This window comes from Scyliorhinus torazame, chromosome 1 (genome assembly GCF_047496885.1).
Source record: "Scyliorhinus torazame isolate Kashiwa2021f chromosome 1, sScyTor2.1, whole genome shotgun sequence".
NCBI lineage: Eukaryota > Metazoa > Chordata > Chondrichthyes > Carcharhiniformes > Scyliorhinidae > Scyliorhinus > Scyliorhinus torazame.
In genome coordinates this window covers 299788417-299804166 of record NC_092707.1, presented here as the reverse complement: position 1 = coordinate 299804166, position 15750 = coordinate 299788417, and the positions used below count along the sequence as shown (strand labels likewise).

The window sequence follows — 15750 nt, the reverse complement described above, 5'->3', positions numbered from 1 at the left end:
TTACTTAAACATGATAGAACCCCCTCCCCCGCCCCCTGCGTCCAGGAACTAACGGCGACCAGCTCTTAACAGGACAAAATAAATGGCTGCCATCTTTGATAAACCCCTCAATTGCCCCCTTTACTTTCCTTTCTCAAGGGGTAAAAACTCCATCAGATCCTCCAGCCATACTCCGGCACTGGTTAGCGAAGCTGACCTCCACCCCAGCAGCACTTGCCTTCGAGCAACCAGTGAAGGCTGGGACACCAACCCCCCTCCCGTCTACAGCTCTCAGCTCTGGCCCAAATATCGTCCCGAATGGACAAGGTTCCAATTCAATTTTCAAAATCGTCGACAGGGTGCTGAAGTTGGAGACCAAGAGCCCCACGAGCTTAGGCACGCCCAGATCATGTGCACATGGTTAGCCGGACCTCTCCCACAGCGCTCATAACCTACTCATCCTGAACCTAGTCAAATGAACCCTATGCACTACCTTCAGCTGTATTAAGCCAAGCCTCGCTCAAAGAGGTGGCATTCATCATCCGCAGGGCCTCACTCCACACTGCCTCCTCCAGTTCTTGTCCCAACTCCTCCTCTCACGTGGCCTTAACTCCGTTCATCGATACGGCCATAATCCTCCCATAGATACCTGATGTACTCCCCTGCTCCGCCCTGCAAGTGACAACACCCTCTCCAGCAACGAGGATGGCGGCATCAGAGGGAATGTTGGAAAGACCCCTTGCACAATATTACGAACCTGTAGGTATCTAAATGCGTCAGACCGCAAGAGCCAAAATTTCTCCATCAACTCCTCCTAACTCGCGAATCGCCCCTCCAAAAATAAATCCCCAATGCCTTTCACCCTCTTCTCCTCCCATCCCCGAAACCTAGCATCCAACCTCGCAGGCTCAAACACTTTGGACAAAATCGGTGGCAACTTCGACACTGCCCCCGAATTAAAGTTTTGCCGAAATTGTCTCCAGATGTTCACGTGGAAACCATCACCGGTTTAGCCAAATATTTCCCCGGAGAAAACGGGAGCGAAGCCGCCAGCAACGCTCTCAATCCCAACCCCCTATATGATATAGACTACACCCGCTCCCATATAGACTCAGGATCCCGACACCACCCTAACATTTTCTCAGCATTCGCTGCCCTGTAGTAATATATGAAGCTCGGCAACACCAAACTCTCTGACGGACGATTCCCCTGAAGGACCATCTTTCACATCCCTGCAATTTTACCCATCCAAATAGAGGTCAAAATCAACTTTTCATCCCCCTTCCCCAAAGAAGGACTTCGACAGAAACTCCGGCAAACAATGGAACAGAAACAGAAACCGTGATAAAATCTTGACAGACCTTATTCTGACCGCCAAGAGAGAGACCATCCCATCTCTGCAAATCAGCCTTGACCCTACTGACCAAGCTCGTAAATTTCAATTTAGGGAGCTAGAGTCAATCACAAGCTACCTGAACCCCCAGATACCTAAAGTGTGAACCTGTTAACTGGGACGCCAACACCCCAAGATTGGCTCCCCTCTCCGGCGGAGTGACCAAGATATACTCACATTTCTTCAAATTCAGTTTATACCCTGAAAAAGTGCCAAAACAGTTCAACAGCGCCATTATATCACCCATTCTGCAGATCGGATCAGTCAAATACAGAAGACCATTACCGTTCAAGACCAAAATCATCGCACCCACATTTTATAAGGAAATCGGACGGTACGACCCACACTCCACAGGCTCCTTAACCTTATTTAATAGCAGTGAGACGGACGCTTGCATCATTATCTCCAGAAGAGACCCCCCCGTGATATTGAATCCTCGGCATCTCCACCAATAATGGTACCAACCAACGTTTTATCAAAATTCCACCGGGATCCCATCCACTCCCCGCGCGTTACCCGCCTGCATGCGCTCAATAGCTGTCCGAATCTCCTCTGACCCCAACGGCACCTCTAACCCTTCAGGATCCTCCTCTCTTCCTCCGCCTTAGGACACTCCCATCCTTCCAATAACTCCACCATATCCAACTCCTCCCCAGGCGGCTCCGACCCACACACATTGTTACAGAATACCTCAAACTCCCCATTCACTTTATCTGGCGCAGACACTAAGCCATCACCCGAATCTCACACCTGGACAATCTCTCGAGAGGTTGCCAGCTGTCTCAGCTGATTAGCTAAAAGATGACTGGCCTTCTCCCCATATTCGTACATTAACCCCATTTGAGCGCTGCAACTGGCACACCATCTTATCAGTGGATAAAAGGTCAAACTGCATCTGCAGCTTCTTTCTGTTAGCCAGGAGCTCTGGGGCGGGGTCACTCAAATTACTTACTATCTACCTCCAAGATCTCATCCACCAAACTTTGACATTCCCCCTTGCCTCATTGTCCGCCTGTCCCTGATCCTAAATTATCTCCCCTCTCACCACTGCCTCCAGGGCCTCCCACCGAACCGAGGGCAAAATCTCCCCATTCTTATTAAACCCCACATACTCTGGCCATCCTCACACAAAATCCCAAATTACCGCCCAACATCCAAGCTCCCCCCGCCCCTCCCCGGTTGCAAAAACACGTTTTTCCTTCATAAATGCCGTCAACACCTTTCCTACCCACGAATGGGCCAATGACTTCGGTTTAGATCGATCCAGCTTGGGATTCAAAACACAATTCAATTTCTGCCCAAGATCAGCTGATGCATGTCCATGTCTGGTATGGCCGCCAGCATCCTCTTCAGAAACACTACATTGTCCCAATTTGGAGCGTACACATTCGCCAACACCACCGACTAACCCGCCAACATCCCCATGACTATGTCATACCGACCTCCCAGGGCCATTATCACCTTCCCCATCTGAAACCATACTCTTTTTATTAGTTAGTATTGCCACCTCCTAAGCTGTGCTATCAAAGCCCAAGTGGAATATCTGACTCACGTAGCCCATACAGAGCCTTACCTGATCCCTCACCTGCAGGAGGGTTTCCTGCAAAAGCACCTTATCGGCCCTTAAATTCTCCTAAATTCTTCAAATGAGAGAAAACACTCGCTTCACTGGGCCTCCCAAACCCAGAACATTCCAAGTAACCAATCAGATTGGGGGTCTCCCACCGCCCCTCCCCTTCAAGTCAGCCATTTCCACCACAAGGGATTATCACCTCCATCCCCCATACCCCTAATACCAGAGCCCACTCAAGAGGGCACCCACCCCTCCCTCTCGATGAGACAAATAAAAAAAACCCAGTCATCGTCAGTAATCTACCCTCCCCCATCCCCAATACCAGAAATCCCTAAACTACTTCCTTGCAAACCAATCCCTCGCCCCTCCATCCCCATACCATTCACACCTGTTAGGCTCATTGATATCCTCACCATTCATACCTTCTAGGCTCATTGATATCCCCACCATTCACACCATTTAGGCTCATTGATAGCTGCCTACACAGATCCAACAAGCTGCAGTCTCTCCCCCCCCCCCCCAGCTCACTCCCATTCACTAGGCACCCTCAGCCTGCCAGTGAGGTAGCCTCCCTGCCAGAATCCACTTCACATAAGTAAGTAAAAAAGGGGACCAAACCCACCAAGCCCAAGAACCAAAATTCACCTGCCCATTCCTTCAACCCTGACATAACTCTGCACGGGCAGCACGGTAGCATTGTGGATAGCACATTTGCTTCACAGCTCCAGGGTCCCAGGTTCGATTCCGGCTTGGGTCACTGTCTGTGCGGAGTCTGCACGACCTCCCCGTGTGTGCGTGGGTTCCTCCGGGTGCTCCGGTTTCCTCCCACAGTCCAAATATGTGCAGGTTAGGTGGATTGGTCATGATAAATTGTCCTTAGTGTCCAAAATTGCCCTTAGTGTTGGGTGGGGTTGCTGGGTTGTGGGGATAGGGTGGAGGTGTTGACCTTGGGTAGGGTGCTCTTTCCAGGAGCCGGTGCAGACTCGATGGGCCGAATGGCCTCCTTCTGCACTGTAAATTCTATGATAACCAAACGCACCCGTTCCCAAAATGCCACGGCCGGGATTCTCTGATCCCGCGCCGGGTCGGAGGATCGCCGGGGGGGGGGGGGGGGGGGTGCGAATCCCGCCATGGCGCTCTGACGCCGGACCGCCGATTTTCCGGCAACCGGAGAATCACCGCCAATTGCGCCGCCGGTCGGGGGCCATTGAAAGCGCCCCCCCCCCCGCGGCGATTCTCCGCGCTCGACGGGCTGAGTCCCGCCGGCGTTGTTTGCGTATGGTCCTACCCAGCGGGACCTCGGCGTTCTGGCTGCGAGGGCCGTCCTGGTGGGAGGATGGGGGGAGCTGACTCCGGGGAGGGCCTCCACGGTGGCCAGGCCTGTGATCGGGGGGAACTGATCGGCATGCGGGCTCATTCCAGGGGGAGCCTGTGTTCCACCGTGCGGGGCCCTTATAGGGCACCAACATATTGCCCGGGGGCCGGTGCGGGACGGCCGCGGCGCGCATGCGCCGACCGTGGTGGGTGCAGTGGGCTGGCATTTGGCGCCGGAGCGACGCACAGTACTCCGGCACCATTCTAGCCCCCGAGGAAGGGGTGAATGCCTGGCCTGGAGGCCCGTTGATGCCGGCGTCGTTCGCGACGGTTTTGACGCCGGCGTCAACACGTGGCCAGGATTTAGCAGAATCCCGGCCCATATACTCCCACAATACAAAAACACAAATTGCACAAGATCTCAATTAACAACATCAATATACAAAGTGGAAAAAGAGAAATAAAAAACACAATAGTAAAACAACATCCCCAAACAGCCCGGTTCCAACCACCATCAAAGTCCCAGTCAAACTCCATCAGTTCAGCCCAAGTCTTTGAGCCTTAATGAAAGCCTCCATGTTTTCAGCCATCTCACATAAAATTGTTCCTGCAATTGCGCGTAATCTCAGCGTCACCAGGTACACCAGACCAAAATACACACCCCTCTTATATAGCGCTGACTTTGCCCTGTTAAAGGCCACAATTCCGCCAATTCCGCCTTGACATCCTGATATATTCGCAAGCTGCTGCCTTCCCACCGCACCTCACTATTTTCTTTGGCCCATTTCAGGACCCTCTCCTTCACCCGATAGCTATGAAAGCACACTCTCACCGTTCATGGTGGCTCATTCACCCGTGGTTTCGCCCTGAGCGATGAGTGGGCCCTTTCAAGCTTGATGTGGGGGACCTGACCCTCCTCCCCCAACAACATTGCTTCAATACAATGTACAAAGAGAATCTCATATTTTTGAATGATTTAAATGAGCAGTCATAGTATGATGGGCTTGTAAGCACTTTTAACAGTGATGTGCATTAATCAACTCTAACAGGAGAAGACCGTTGGCTATGTACATTATTACTGCAGCAGGGCTGGCGTGTCGAATACAACGCAGCGTCAGATGCCTACACAAACGCACCACAGGAGTTCAAAGAATTCTACAACCAACGACGCCGTTGGGTGCCATCGACTTTGGCAAATACAATTGACCTTTTAAACAGTGGAGCACAAACCTCCAGGAGAAACCACTCCATTTCAAAACTCTACATTCTGTACCAGATTATTGGAACAGCAGCATCGATTCTGGGTCCTGCCACTGTGGTTTTGATGATAGCAGGTGACTATGGCTTTCTACCATATTCTGGTATTTTCTCACGTAGAACTGATATTTCAATAGCAGCATGGCGGCATAGAGGTTAGCACTGCTGCCTCACAGCGCCTGGGACATGGATTCAATTTTAACCTTGGGTGACTGTGTGGAATTTGCACATTTTCCCCATGCTTGCGTGAGCTTCCTCCAGGTGCTCTGGTTTCCTACCACAGTCTAAAGATGTGCAGGTTAGGTGGACTGGCTATGATCAATTGCCCCTTAGAGTCCAATGGTTAGGTGGGGTTATGGGGTTACAGGGATACCGCAGGAGAGCGGGCTTGGGTAGGATGATCTTTTTTGGAGGATTGATGCAAACTCATTGGGCTGAATGGTCTCCTTCTGCACTGTAGGGATTCTATGATTCTATAATTATAAGCTTTATTTCATTTTTGTGGCATTATCATAAAATAGCATCATTGCTGCAAATGCATTAGTGATTGTGTTTAGCTGCGTGCAGATGTAAGGACACAAGCATATTTACCCTCATGATTGGCAGTGCAGATTTCTGAAGCTGTATGAAAGATGTGCTGACACACAGTCATCTACTGATATGCCAAATCAGGATCTGCCAAAATAATTATACAATGTCTCAGATGCTCGTCAGGCCTTGGGCATCAGCTGCAGAAATGACACCATGAACAGGTTTCTGATTTAACTGTACAGCCTTAGAGTGGGATGTGCATCCCTAATTATCCAGCAATTACACATAGGGTCACAGTTTTCATTAAAATAGGATTTGGAACACCTGGTTACAATTGCTTACAAATATGAGGACAATTTCAGAAATCCTGTGCTCCCAAGAAGAAATGTCATTTGGTGGGAATGTGGATTGTCTAAAAATCTGTCGCACTGATTCCTCAGCCCTACATTCCCATTAAGCAAGGTTCTCAACCGGAGTGTAGGTTTGTCAAGTTACTGTTGACATAAATCAGACTGAAACACATAATGGTGTCATTTGCATCTGTCACCATCATAGATTTTCATCCTCACCAAACAAACAGACTATGTTTACCAAACACCTCGGCCCATATGCCTGGGTTACCCAGTTTCGGATTTAGGGGGTACCCCTAAAATATGGTAGGACTCCTTCCAGGTAGTTCCCATGTAATAGTTTACCTGGTAATTGCCCCAAAATGCTCAATTCCTCTGGACGGTACATTGATTGATTGATTGATTTGATTTATTGTCACATGTATCGAAGTACAGTGAAAAGTATTTTTCTGCGGCCGGGGGAACATACACAGTACGTACATAGTAGACAAAAGAATAATCAACAGAGAACATTGACAAATGGTACATCGATAAACAGTGATTGGTTACCGTCCGGAACAAAGGGCCAAACAAAGCAAATACATGAGCAAGAGCAGCATAGGGCGTCGTGAATAGTGTTCTTACAAGGAACAGATCAGTCCGAGGGGGAGTCGTTGAGGAGTCTTGTAGTTGTGGGGAAGAAGCTGTTCCTACGTCTGGATGTGCGGGTCTGCAGGCTTCTGTACCTTCTGCCTGATGGAAGAGTCTGGAAGAAGGCAATGCCTGGGTGGGAGGGGTCTATGATAATGCTGTCTGCCTTCCTGAAGCAGCGGGAGGTGTATACAGAACCAATGGGAGGGTGGCAAGCATGTGTGATGTGTTGGGCTGAGTTCACCACACTCTGCAGTTTCATGCGCTCTTGGACTGAGCAGTTGCCATGCCAGGCTGTGATGCAGCCGAATAGGATGCTCTCTATCGTACATCTGGAGAAGTTTGTGAGAGTCGATGCAGACTCGTAACAGCCTCCCCGAACAGGCGGCGGAATGTGGCGACTAGGGACTTTTCACAGTAACTTCATTTGAAGCCTACTTGTGACAATAAGCGATTTTCATTTCATTTAATTTCACATGCCAAATTTCTTTAGCTTCCGTAGGAAGTAGAGATGTTGTGGGCTTTCTTAACTGTTGCATCAATGTGAGTGGACCAGGACAGACTGTTGGTGATGGTGACCCCCAGGAACTTAAAGCTATCGACCATCTCCACTTCAGAGCCATTGATGCATTGAGCCATTGGGCTTGGGCGGCACGGTAGCACAGTGGTTAGCAATGTTGCTTCACACTGCCAGGGTCCCGGGTTCGATTCCTGCTTGGGTCACTGTCTGTGCGTAGTCTGCACGTTCTCCCTGTGTCAGCGTGGGTTTCCTTCCTCCCACAAGTCCCGAAAGACGTGCTGTTAGGTGAATTGGACATTCTGAATTCTCCCTCTGTGTACCCGAACAGGCGCCGGAGTGTGGCGACTAGGGGATTTTCACAGTAACTTCATTACAGTGTTAATGTAAGCCTACTTGTGACAATAATAATGATTATTATTATTATTGAACCATCGGACAGAAGAAATTTGAATCCCTAGCTTTGGATGGTTCTGTCAGTTTTATCCGAATAGTTATTCTGAAAGAGTTAGAGGAATAAAACTATTTCTAACTCCAGAGTAAGTATTTAAAAAACCTAGACCTAGCCTCGCATGGGACAACCCACACAAACACAACCCCCCGCACCCCCCCCCCCCCCACCCCATCCAGGGGATCCATCACACCACCCCACATCCGACCCTCTGCTCCTCTGCGGAGATTACAGGACCTCTTTATGCTGACAATGCCTGTCATATACTTGATCAACAATTTCACTCACGCCCAATGTCTTGTGTCATGATGTCACATCCATCTTCGCAGTATGTTGTGGCTCTCTTGTAATGCATTCACATGTTGTGAGCATGCCTAGTTTTTCCACAATTTCTCCAATGCTTTCATATCCTTTCTAAAGTGCAGAGCTCAGGACTGTATGCAGTATACCAGCTGAGACCTGTTATGGGCCATGGTTTAGAGAACCCCAAAGTGTATCATGGAGTTCACCTGACCCACAACCTTTAATAGATTGTGGTATGGGGAGCCCACGGCCCACTCTACAGGTGTGGTACAGCAGAAATGGAAAAGTATTTCTTAAAGCAAAACGATGTTTATTCTATGAACTCAAGTTAACCTTTTTAGAACATACAGTGAACATCTTAGCAACCATCCATTCAAATACAACCCCCAAAGAATACAACAGAAAGTAATACTTAAGCTGTCCTTTTAACATCCATAAGACTTTAAAAAAACTTTAAACAGAAGCACATCAGGTTAAAGCCACTACTGAGAGCAGTTATTCGTTTTTAATCACCAAAGGATCGATTTACAGTCTTTAGATAACAGAGAGAGAGACTAATATCCCTTCTGGCTGTGACTGCAGCTATCCAGCTCTGAAAACAAAACTAAAACACACCCTGCAGCAAACATCCTAAAATGAAAGTAAAAAGCTGACAGACAGCCCAGCTCTACCCACTCTCTGACGTCACTGCAGTAGTAAACACCCATTTCTTAAAGGTACTCTCACTACAGATATTTATATACACACCCATTTATAAACACCCATTTCTTAAAGGCACTCTCACATGACACCTCCCCCCAAGAAAAAAAAACCCCATCAACTTCAAGATGGTTTCATTTTTCACCTTTTCACTATCCTTTAAGAAATGCACAAGTAAATATACATTTTCATTTTTAAAAAACACACGCAAACAGGTATAATAATATAGTCAATTTTTTAATCTTCTTCCTCCAACTGGAATCCTTCTCAATTGACAGTCTATTTGAACAAGAAGGTCCTTGCACGATCCGTCCATTTCTCTATGCCTCGGCATTTCTCTTTAAAGTCAGATACTTTAGTTCAATCTGATCACAGAGTCCCTTGTAATTCTCCAACACATGAGCATTGGTTATCACAGCTTTCAGGCCGTCAAATGCCTGCTGAAACTCCACTGTCCGCTGAAATGTTCGACGTTTCTTCAGCAAGTCCATCAGTGGAGCAATCACGCCACAAAACATTTGCACAAATGTTCGATCAAATCCACTCATGCCAAGAAATCGCATTATTTCCCTTCGTCTTGAGGGTATCGGAAACTCCTCAAGGAAAGTGACTTGGGCTTTTCCAAATTCGCTTTTGGCTAGGTTTATTACCAAACCCGCCTCCTAAAGTCGGTCGAATAACTCCATCAGATGTTTTAAATATTCTTTCCATGTCTGGCTGAAAATTACCAGATCGTCAATGTATACCGCACAATTGGGTAATCCTGAAACGACTTTGTTAGTTCACCGTTGAAATGTGGCTGGGGCGTTTTTCATGCCAAATGGCATAACTTTGAATTGGTATATACCATCTGGAGTCACAAAAGCTGAAATCTCCTTCGTCCTTTCGGATAAAGGTACCTGCCAGTAACCTTTAAGTAAATCCAATTTGGAAATAAAAGCTGATTGTCCCACTTTCTCAATGCGATCCTTCAAACGTGGGATAGAATAAGAGTCCGTTCTTGTAACTGCATTAACCTTTCTGTAGTCCACACACAACCGTTGGGTACCGTCCAGTTTTGGTACCATCACTATGGGTGAGCTCCATTGGCTGCAACCCACTTCAATTATGCCATTTTTAAGCAAACTCTCAATCTCTTTGTTCACCTGTGCCAACTTTAAAGGGTTAAATTTATATGGATGTTGTTTGATTAGAACAGCATTTCCCACATCTACATCATGTATAGCCATTTTAGTACTTCCCAATTTATCTCCACAAACCTGCCCATGTGATATCAATACCTCTTTCAGGTCAGTCCGTTTTTCCTCTGGAAGGTAACTCAACAATTTATCCCAATTTTTAAGAACATCCTCGTTTTCCAATTGAATTTGAGGTATGTCAAATTCACAGTCATCTGGATTTGGTTCATCACTTTGAGTTAGAATCATTAAAACCGCCTCCTTTTTCTCTCCTTGCCTTTCAAAGTACCTTTTAGGCATATTCACATGACACGCTCGGTGAGTCTTCCTTCTATCTGGCGTTTTTACCACATAATTCACTTCACTTAATTTCCATTCAATCTGATAAGGTCCACAAAACCTTGCTTTTAAAGGTTCACCTACCACTGGCAACAAAACTAAAACTTTATCTCCACGGGCAAAACTACGAACTTTGGATCTCTTGTCCGCTACCCATTTCATCACATGTTGTGCAACTTTTAAATGTTGTCTAGCCAATTCACCTGCTCTATTTAGTCGTTCCCTAAAATTTGACACGTAATCCAATAATGTAATTTCCGATTTCTCACTCACCAATTTTTCCTTAATCAATTTAAGTGGTCCTCTTACCTCATGACCAAAAATTCAGTTCAAAAGGACTAAATTTGGTTGATTCATTAGGTGCATCCCTAATTGCAAACCGTATGAATGGAATTTCTTTATCCCAATCCTCTGTATAATCGTGACAATAAGCCCTCAACATTGTCTTTAAGGTCTGATGCCACCTTTCTAACGCTCCCTGTGATTCTGGATGGTACGCAGTTGATTTCAGTTGTTTTATTCCTAAGCTATCCATAACTTCTTTGAATAACCTTGAGGTAACATTTGATCCTTGATCCGATTGTATTTCTGTGGGTAGTCCATATCTAGTAAAGAATTTAAGTACCTCCTCCAAAATCGTTTTAGCTGTAATATTACGTACTGAAATGGCCTCTGGACACCTAGTAGACACATCCATTATAGTCAAAAGATATTGATTCCCACTTTTTGTTTTAGGAAGCGGTCCTACGCAATCAATAGGACACTTGTAAAAGGTTCCTCAAATGCTGGAATGGGTATTAAAGGTGCTGGTTTTATCACTGCTTGAGGTTTCCCTATCACGTGACATGTGTGACATGATTGACAAAATTTAACTACATCTTTATGTAGTCCAGGCCAATAAAAATGTTTCTGGATTTTAGCTTGAGTTTCCCTTATCCCCAAATGACCTCCCATTGGTACCTCATGTGCAACTTGCAACACTTCCTTTCTATACCCTACCGGCAATACTACTTGATGAACTTCTGCCCACTTTTCATCCGCCTGCATATGTAAAAGACTCCATTTTCTCATCAAGACATCACTTTTATAGTAATAACACTCTGGTATACACGCAGATACCTCTTTTGTGTATGTTTTCTGATACATCCGGTTTATTTCTACATCTTTCTGTTGTAACTCCGCCAATTTTCCTGAACTAAAAATATCCGCCTCATCCTCCACCTGTTCTTGTTCTTTTTCTTTTTTAAAAAAAATATATTTTATTGAAATATTTTTCCCAAACAACAATTTTTCCCCTCTTACAAAGCAAACGTAACAATAAAGAAATTTTTAACAATACACAAATAACAAAACCCCATTATCTTTTGACATAAACTAAACTAACCCCCCCCCCCCCCCCCCCTCTGGGTTGCTGCTGCTGGTCATCTGTCTTCCCTCTATTGTTCCCCGAGGTAGTCGAGAAATGGCTGCCACCACCTGGTGAACCCTTGAGCCGGCCCTCTCAGGGCAAACTTTATCTGCTCCAATTTAATGAACCCCGCCATATCATTTACCCAGGCCTCCAGTCCGGGGGGTTTCGCCTCCTTCCACGTGAGTAGGATCCTGCGCCGGGCTACTAGGGACGCAAAGGCCACAACGTCTGCCTCTTTCGCCTCCTGCACTCCCGGCTCATCCGCAACTCCAAATAGAGCTAACCCCCAGCCTGGTTTGACCCAGGCCTTCACCACCTTCGAAATCACTCCCGTCACTCCCTTCCAATACCCTTCCAGTGTCGGGCACACCCAAAACATATGTGCGTGGTTTGCCGGGCTCCCGCCACACCTCCCACATCTGTCCTCCGCTCCAAAGAACCTGCTCAATCTTGCTCCCGTTATGTGTGCTCTATGTAGCACCTTAAATTGAATCAGGCTAAGCCTGGCGCATGAGGAAGAGGAATTTACCCTGCATAGGGCATCAGCCCACATACCCTCCTCTATCTCCTCCCCTAGTTCTTCTTCCCACTTTCCTTTTGGTTCGCCCACCGACTCCTCCCCCTCTTCCCTCATCTCTCGGTATATCTCTGACACCTTGCCCTCTCCGACCCACACCCCTGAAAGCACTCTGTCCAGAATCCCCTGTGTCGGGAGCAACGGAAATTCCCTCACCTGTTGTCTAGTAAACGCCCTCACCTGCATATATCTCAAGAAATGTCCCCGGGGCAACTTATACTTTTCCTCCAATGCTCCCAAGCTCGCAAAAGTCCCATCTATAAATAAATCTCCCACCCTCCTAATTCCCAACTGGTGCCAGCTCTGAAATCCTCCATCCATTCTTCCTGGGGCGAACCTATGGTTGTTCCTGATTGGGGACCCCACCAGGGCTCCCCGCACCCCTCTCTGTCGCCTCCACTGTCCCCAGGTATTCAATGTTGCCGCCACCACCGGGTTCGTGGTAAACGTTTTAGGTGAGAACGGTAGCGGCGCCGTCACCAGCGCCTCTAAACCCGTCCTTTTACAGGACTTTCTCTCCAGTCTTTTCCACGCCGCTCCCTCACCCTCCATCATCCATTTACGTATCATTGCCACGTTGGCGGCCCAATAGTAATCGCCCAAGTTCGGTAGTGCCAATCCTCCTCTGTCCCTACTACGCTGAAGGAACCCCCTCCTTACTCTCGGAACTTTCCCTGCCCACACGAAGCTCGTTATGCTCCTGTCTATTTTATTAAAACAGGTCTTAGTGATTAGTATAGGGAGACATTGAAATACAAATAAGAACCTCGGGAGGACCATCATCTTAATTGCTTGCACCCTGCCCGCCAGCGACAGAGGCTGCATGTCCCACCTCTTGAAATCCTCCTCCATTTGTTCTACCAGCCGTGTCAGATTAAGTCTGTGCAAGGTTCCCCAGCTCCTAGCGATCTGAATCCCCAGGTATCGGAAGTTTCTTTCCACTTTCCTTAGAGGCAAGCCTTCTATCTCTCTACTCTGGTCCGCTGGATGTATCACAAATAATTCACTCTTCCCCATGTTTAGCCTATACCCCGAGAAATCCCCGAACTCCCTCAACATTCGCATAACCTCTATCATCCCCCCCCGCTGGGTCCGACAAGTATAACAATAGGTCATCTGCGTATAACGAGACTCTGTGTTCTTCTCCCCCTCTAATCACCCCTCTCCATTTCCTGGAGTCTCTCAACGCCATGGCCAGAGGTTCAATTGCATCGCGAACAACAATGGAGACAGCGGGCATCCCTGTCTTGTTCCCCTATATAGTCGGAAATACTCCGATCTTTGTCGACCCGTAACTACACTTGCCGTTGGAGCCCCATAAAGAAATCTAACCCAGCTAATAAACCCGTTCCCGAACCCAAACCTCCTTAACACTTCCCATAAATACTCCCACTCCACCCTATCAAATGCTTTCTCGGCATCCATTGCTGCCACTATCTCTGCCTCCCCCTCCACTGGGGGCATCATTATCACCCCTAATAGTCGTCGCACGTTAACATTCAGTTGTCTCCCTTTTACGAACCCTGTCTGGTCTTCGTGCACCACCCCCAGGACACAGTCCTCTATCCTCGATGCCAGTACCTTTGCCAACAATTTGGCGTCCACGTTAAATAATGAAATAGGTCTATAGGACCCGCACTGCAACGGATCTTTATCCCTCTTCAAAATTAGCGATATCGTCGCCTCCGACATCGTCGGGGGTAGAGTCCCCCCTTCCCTGGCCTCATTGAACGTCCTCACCATCAACGGGGCCAACAAATCCACATGTTTTCTGTAATATTCCACCGGGAACCCGTCTGGTCCCGGGGCCTTCCCTGCTTGCATGCTTCCCAGTCCCTTAATAACCTCGTCCACCACAATCGGTGCCCCCAGGCCTACCACCTCCTGCTCCTCCACTTTCGGGAACCTCAATTGGTCCAGGAACTGCCGCATCCCCTCCTCTCCCTCTGGGGGTTGAGACCTATACAGTCCCTCATAAAAGGTCTTGAACACCTCATTTAACTTTCCTGCCCTTCGCACCGTGTCTCCCCTTTCGTCTCTAATTCCTCCTATCTCCCTCGCTGCTGTCCTCTTTCGCAATTGATGAGCCAACAGGCGACTAGCCTTTTCCCCATATTCATACCTCCTCCCCTGTGCCTTCCTCCACAGTACCTCCGCCTTTCTGGTGGTCAGGAGGTCAAACTCCGTCTGGAGTCGTCTCCTCTCCCTGTACAGTTCCTCCTCCGGGGTCTCTGCAAATTCCCTATCCACCCTTAAAATCTCCCCCAGTAATCTTTCCCTTTCCTTGGCCTCTGTTTTCCTTTTGTGGGCCCCAATGGAGATCAGCTCTCCTCTGACCACCGCTTTTAGTGCTTCCCATACCACTCCCACAGGGACCTCGCCGTCGTCATTGACCTCCAGGTATCTCTCAATACACCCCCACACTCTTGCACACACTCCCTCATCCGCCATCAATCCCACATCTAATCGCCAGAGTGTTCTCTGCTCCCTTTCCTCTCCTAATTCCAGGTCCACCCAATGTGGGGCATGGTCCGAAACCGCTATGGCTGAGTACTCAGCTTCTTCCACCCTAGAGATCAACGACCTTCCCAAAACAAAAAAATCTATCCGGGAGTACACTTTATGGACATGGGAGAAGAAGGAGAACTCCCTAGCCCTAGGTCTAAGAAATCGCCATGGATCCACTCCCCCCATTTGGTCCATAAACCCCTTAAGTACCTTGGCCGCTGTCGGCCTTCTTCCGGTCCTTGAGCTGGATCTATCTAGCCCCGGGTCCAGCACCGTATTGAAGTCCCCTCCTAAAATCAAGTTTCCTACCTCCAGGTCCGGTATACGCCCCAGCATCCGTCTCATAAATCCCGCATCGTCCCAGTTTGGGGCATACACATTAACCAACACGACCTCCATTCCCTCCAGCCTACCACTCACCATTACATATCTACCTCCGCTATCTGCTACGATGTTCTTTGCTTCAAATGCTGCCCGTTTCCCCACCAAAATGGCCACCCCTCTGTTCTTTGCGTCTAGTCCTGAGTGGAACACCTGTCCCACCCATCCTTTCCTTAACCTAACTTGGTCCGCCACCTTTAGGTGCGTCTCTTGGAGCATAACCACGTCTGCCCTTAGTCCTTTCAAATGCGCGAGCACTCGGGCCCTTTTTATCGGTCCGTTCAGGCCTCTCACGTTCCACGTGATCAGCCTCACTAGGGGGCTACCTGCCCCCCTCCCGTGTCGACTAGCCATTACCT

General features: G+C 48.0%; 1 protein-coding gene across 1 annotated transcript in view; it reads left to right on the top strand.

Moving 5' to 3' along the window:
• LOC140421322 (chitin synthase chs-1-like) overlaps window positions 1–15750 on the top strand; it is a 46244-nt gene that overhangs the window by 17952 nt on the left and 12542 nt on the right. The window contains exon 4 of the mRNA XM_072506012.1: window positions 5309–5593. Within this exon, the coding sequence (XP_072362113.1) occupies window positions 5309–5593 (285 nt within the window). The remainder of the gene's footprint in view (window positions 1–5308; window positions 5594–15750) is intronic.